General features: G+C 42.6%; 1 protein-coding gene across 3 annotated transcripts in view; it reads right to left on the bottom strand.

Moving 5' to 3' along the window:
- Nucleotides 1-3429: 3429 nt before the first annotated feature.
- The window catches only part of MCOLN2 (mucolipin TRP cation channel 2), an 82813-nt gene continuing 80129 nt past the window's right edge, over nucleotides 3430-6113 (bottom strand). For all 3 annotated transcript variants that reach the window (XM_077450332.1, XM_077450334.1, XM_077450333.1), the window contains exon 14: nucleotides 3430-4453. In XM_077450332.1, the coding sequence (XP_077306458.1) occupies nucleotides 4417-4453 (37 nt within the window). In that variant the 3' untranslated portion in view covers nucleotides 3430-4416. The remainder of the gene's footprint in view (nucleotides 4454-6113) is intronic.

Here is a 6113-nt window from a genome sequence, read left to right as displayed (position 1 = left end):
CACTGACAGCAGAGGATTGTGGGACATGTAGTTCAGCCACATGAAGTTACCATATACTCTATACTATTTGAAACTACAAGTTCCAGAGTGCTGAAAGAATTCTTGGTAAGCAGATAAATTAGACTGGCCATGGCAGGCTCGCTCCCTTGGGTACAGCTTCAGAGCTGTAGGAACCATGGGGTTGGCCGTAGCCCAGGCAAAGCTGGGACCTCTCATCCTGAGGGCTGCATCGCTGGGTGCAGGGGGCTGTTACTATTACGTATCCATTGCTCTGCTGATTGGGTCCATATTCCCCGCACACCCACACGATCATCGCAGAGTTCCTGAGTCCACAGGTGGCTAGTTGGGTGCCTCACATATCTCTGCAGGTATCAAAGAGTCTGAGCAGGGACTTCTTGCCTTCAGAACCCATGCATTGTCTGGATTGGTAAGTAGGCAGAAGCCCATAATATCTCTTAAATAGTTTTCAAGGACACTGCATGCAGACACCATTACACCTGACCAGTTGGAGGGTCTTTACAGGAAAATAGAACACCTTTTACATTCAGTTTCCTTAATTTGCCATTGCCTTATAACATCACTGGGCCCCATCATCGCTAGCTGAAGAGCAAAAGATACCCAAACTTCCAGGACCTCCTTTCTTCAAAAGGGACTCGCAGAACCTGTGGCAGGATACAACTTACTGGTACACTACTGTTTATTAAAAGGGAACTCCTACACAGACCTATTATACGTTTTATATCTACTGCCTATTTCTTGTGGCATATAGACCTAGAGGGAGTGGACTGATGAAAAGTCTCCTCTTCCCCCCTCTTGTTCTGAGCTCGAAAATCCCTTCAACCAATTTCTTATAACAACAACATGACTTACTGTTACTTGCATTTCATTGTGTGTTCCTGTGAATTTCTATTTACTGCCTTATCATTCAACTTGAATTAAACCTGAGTCTGTTATACTTATTATAGTAAAGTGTTAACTGGCAAACCTTACTAACTATTGGTGTCTTTGCATTTCATGTCTGCTTTAAATGTCAGATGTGTTGGGGAGGCCAGGGCAACCAATGGGGACAAGCATTTTCCAGCAGCCCTTGCAGGGTAGCACTACCTGTATATTTATTAGCAGTTCATTTCATTCCTGCTAAGAACTTGAATTCTATCAAGTAAAATAGAGTTGTATTGATTAGAGTGCATGTAAACCCCAAGAGTGAAATTATCTTATTTAATTTCTTTTAGTCTGTTAAATATTCAGTTTAAAGCCTCTTATTATATCTGTTCAAAAAGTGCACAAAACACTTATTGGTTTCTCCATAAACCTCATCAGCAAACAACTTCCTGTGCTTTCTGTTATCCATTACATAAGTTCCATACATTTCTAAAGACTACAGCAAATCTTCCCTCTATGATATGAAGATGAGGGTAAATGTTCCATAGTCCCTTCCTAGGGTGACAATCCTGATTTTCTAAGGATAAAGAACAGTGAGCGAGTATTGTCACCCTAGGGCAGTGATGGCGAACCTTGGCACTCCAGATGTTTTGGAACTACATTTCCCATGATGCTCATGCACTCTGCAGTGTAGTGGAGCATCATGGGAAATGTAGTTCCAAAACATCTGGGGTGCCAAGGTTCGCTATCACTGCCCTAGGGCAAGGAGCACAATCAGAGCTCCTCCAGAGGTTACTAGAGGTTCCTTGAGCAATTTCTGCCTCTAAGATAAGTTCCCACTGACACCATTGAGGCTTTTAGCTATCTGTCAGGGGGCAATTCTTCCCAATAACCACAAGTGTAAGGAGCATTCTTTCCACTGACCATCACACTTACGTATGATGAGCTGTAGCAACTTCTAGCAGGGGTTCCCTGAGTCTGGAAAGTTATTTCAAGGGTTTCTCCATGTTTAAAAAGATGAGAAAGTCTGCCCTAGGGCATGAAGTATGCTACTGGTGAAAATAAAAGGAGGCAAAAAAAAAAAACTAATGCAGGTATGCACAGCGCTTCACTTTTTTCACATTTTGTTAGGTTACAGACCAATTCCAAAATGTAATAAGTTATTTTCCTCAAAATTCTGCAAAAACACTCCATAACAACAAAGTGAAAGAAGTTTGTTTGAAATCTTTGCAAAATTATTAAAATAAATAAATAAATCACATGTACATAAGTATGCACAGCTTTTGCTTAATACTTTGTCAAAGCACCTTTGGCACCAATTATGGAGTATGATGCTACAAGCTTGGTACACCTATTTTTGGGAAGTTTCTCCCATTCTTCTTTGCAGGACTTTTTAAGCTCCATCAGGTTGGATGGGGAGCGCCAGTGCACAGCTATTTTAAGATCTCTCCAGAGATGTTCAAGTCTGGGCCACTCAAGAATATTCACAGAGTTGTCCCATAGCCACTCCTTTTTTATCTTGGCTGTGTGCTTAGGGTCGTTGCCCTGCTCGAAAATGAACCTTCACCCCAGTCTGAAGTCCACACTGCTCTGGAGCAGGTTTTCATGAAGGAGGTTTCTGTACATTGCTGCATTCATCTTTCCCTTGATCCTGACTAGTCTTCCATTTACTGCTGCTGAAAAACATACCCACAGCATGATGCTGCCACCACAATGCTTTACTGTAGGGATGGGTATTGGCCAGGTGATGAGGGATGCCTGGTTTCCTCTAGACATGACCCTTGCCATTCAGTCCAAAGCATTCAATATTTGTTTCATCAGACAAAAAAAATGTTTCTCATGATCGGAGAGTCCTTCAGGTGTCTTCTGACAAACTCCAGGAGGGCTGTCATGTACCTTTTATTGAGCAGCGGCTTCTGTCTGGTCACTCTACCATACAGGCCTGACTGGTGGAGTGCTGAAAAGAGGGCTGTTCTTTAGAAAAGGTTCTTCTCTCTCCACAGAGAAATGCTGGAGCTCTGCCTGAGTGACCATTGGGTTCTTGGTCACCTCCCTGACCAAGGTCCTTCTTTTTGTCCCGAAGGCAACTTCCATAGGTTGAAACTCTCCAGATATTCCGTATTGTAATTCTCATTGGTTATCAAGATATTGCCACAAATAAATGTTAGCTGCCCAGGTATTGGCACAATTGCCCATATGTAGCCCCTGTATAGTCAGGACTGACTACAAATTGTCAATGGTTTTGTACAGAGGACCAAATAAGTAAAGAAAAATTATCTGGCCCGGGCTTGTCATTATCAACCACCCTTCCTAATTGCATTAAAATTAAAATTTTTTATATGAGCCCATTGGTGGGATCTCTTCTCTCATGTAACCACCAAGCCATTGGTCCCAGACAACTATTTAATAATAGTAATAATAAAATAAAAAAATTTAAACAAAAAAAAAAAACACACACACACACACACACACGGTTTGAATTCTAGCCAAAATAAAAAGCTTTTGGTTGGGTTTTCGGCTTTAAAGACTGACCATCATAATAATAAAGAACTTTCATTTTAGTTTATAACCATCTCCTAATAACCATTTTACAATTCAGGAAAATAAGCCACATTTATAAATTATTCAGTGTCATAAAAATAAAGCTCTCTGTAAACGGCAGAAAAACAACAGTGCAGAAAACATGAAAAAAAAAAAAGAATACAGGGCACTAGGGGCCAACTAACAAAAGTTAGAGGTAAAGACTACAAACAGGACAACATGGCAATGCTGAGCAGTGCATACATATCCTGCATTTCATTCTCCAGTGTAGATCAGAAAACAAAAGCCAACACTAGCTTGCTCCCCTTTCCAAGGACCGTATTGATTATAAAACTATGGCAATCGCAGCAGGTCACAGAGGGGAACCAAATAAAACTCTGTATTAAAAAAGGACACCGTCACTGTGTGCATTTAGGGAAAGTGACAGTGTCTATTGACAGCCCAACCCCCTAGAAAGGTATACTAGCCCAACAGTGCTTCTTCATCTCCTCCCCACTCCATTTGAGCCCATGCTTCAATGGTCCAAAATAGTAGGTTTTTAAGGGTTTTTTTTTATAGCAGGACTTTCATGGAGACATGTGACTACTCCCCTGTGACCGCGCTTGGGCTGGAGCAACCCATTGTCAGGCTCCAACATGATCACGTGAGTAGAAAGTGACATTATCCACCTGGGTAAGCTCCAACATGAGAGCTTGGCCAGGGAGGACAGATTGGTGATTGTGTACAGAAGATGGAGGGGACATGGACTCATCATCATGCACCGATTGTCTGAAAACGTCCCCAGCAGTACTCGGCAAATCCACCTACCACAACTGTATTGTGAAAAAAAAAAAAAAAAAAAAAGACTAAATGTCATTCTTCTTAAGAAGGCAATTCAGAACACAACAGACCATTCCAAGCCATTCAATAGTAGTGTTCCACCCGGGTGCAATATCAGAGAGCCCAGTAACGTCCTTTGTGAAAATAAGTTAATTGTCCATACATGATCCTTCATCAGTTTATAAGGATAAAGTCGTTTTCGTCATGTTGTCTGTAAAAAAATTAAAAAAATTTAAATTATTTTTTCAAAATCAATCAGTTATTATTATTATTATTATTATTATTATTATACAGGTTTTATATAAGCGCCAACAGTTTGCTCAGCACTTTACAACATGAGGGTAGACATTACATTTACATTACAATTTGGCACAAGAGGAATAAGAGGGCCCTGCTCGTTAGAGCTTACAATCTAAAAAGGAAGGGGCAAATGATACAAGAGGTAATAGCTGGGGGATGAGCTGATGGAGGAAGTAAAACAGTGTTAGTTAGAAGCAGGATAGGCTTCTTTGAAGAGAAGGGTTTTCAGGGATCGTCTAAAGATGGATAGATTAGGGGACAGTCGGACAGATTGGGGTAGGGAGTTCCAAAGGATGGGAGAAGCTCTGGAGAAATCCTGGTGGCAAGCATGGGAGGAGGTGACAAGGGAGCTAGAGAGCAGGAGGTCTTGAGATGACCGAAGAGGGCGGTTTGGTTGGTATTTTGGGACTAGGTCAGTGATGTAGCTGGGGGCAGAGTTATGGATGGCTTTGTAAATTATTGTTAGTACTTTGAATTTTATTCGTTGGGTGAGTGGAAGCCAGTGCAGGGATTGGCAGAGAGGGGTGGAGGACACTGAATGGCTGGTAAGGTGGATGAGTCTGGCAGCGGCATTCATTATGGACTGGAGGGGGGATAGCCTATGAAAAGGTAATCCAACGAGGAGGGAGTTGCAGTAGTCGAGCCGAGAGATGACCAGGGAGTGAATTAGAAGCTTGGTGGTGTCATTAGTTAAAAAGGGGCGTATTCTGGAAATGTTGCGGAGGCTAAGGCGGCATGATTTGGACAGGGCTTGTATGTGGGCCTGAAAGGACAGTTCGGAGTCTAAGGTTACCCCTAGCACCCTGGCATGTGGGGATGGACTGATAGATGTGCCATTTATCCATTTATCTTGACAGCGAAGTCAGGTGAAGGGGTACGTGGGGGAGGAAATATTAAGAGCTCGGTTTTAGATAGATTAAGTTTGAGGAAGTGGTGTGACATCCAGGCTGATATGTCTGTTAGTAGATCAGCGATGCGTGAGGAGATTGATGGGGTGAGCTGAGGGGTAGAGAGATAGATTTGGGTGTCATCAGCATATAAATGGTAGTGAAAGCCATGGGAGGCTATCAGCTGACCCAAGGAGGATGTGTAGATCGAGAATAGTAGAGGTCCAAGGACAGAACCTTGGGGGACCCCAACGGTAAGAGGAGTTGGAGAAGAGGAAGTGGAGTTGTAAGTGACACTGAAGGTGCGATGAGATTCAAACCAACGAGTGCAGTCATGAAGACCAAGCAAATTGAGTTTTTTGAGGAGGAGGGGGTGGTCAACTGTATCAAAGGCAGCAGAAAGGTCCAAGAGTAAGAGTATGGAATAATGACCGTTGGTTTTGGCTGTTAGTAAGTCGTTAGTGAGTTTTAGAAGGGCAGTTTCTGTGGAGTGCTGTGGGCGAAATCCGGACTGAAAAGGATCGAGAAGGTTATTTTCAATGAGGTGGTTGCTCAGTCGGTTGTAGACTAAACGTTCAAGGAGTTTGGAGGCAATGGGAGTAAAGAGATGGGTCTTAAGTTGTTAAGATTGGTGGGGTCTGAGGCCTTTTTTGGTATGGGAGTGACTAGTGCATGTTTTAGAGG

The sequence above is a fragment of the Lithobates pipiens genome, unplaced genomic scaffold (assembly GCF_037356315.1).
Source record: "Lithobates pipiens isolate NorthernLeopardFrog02 unplaced genomic scaffold, aLitPip1_a1.2 Scaffold_23, whole genome shotgun sequence".
Lineage (NCBI taxonomy): Eukaryota > Metazoa > Chordata > Amphibia > Anura > Ranidae > Lithobates > Lithobates pipiens.
The sequence above is the reverse complement of the archived record's forward strand: the minus strand, read 5'-3'. Positions and strand labels throughout refer to the sequence as shown.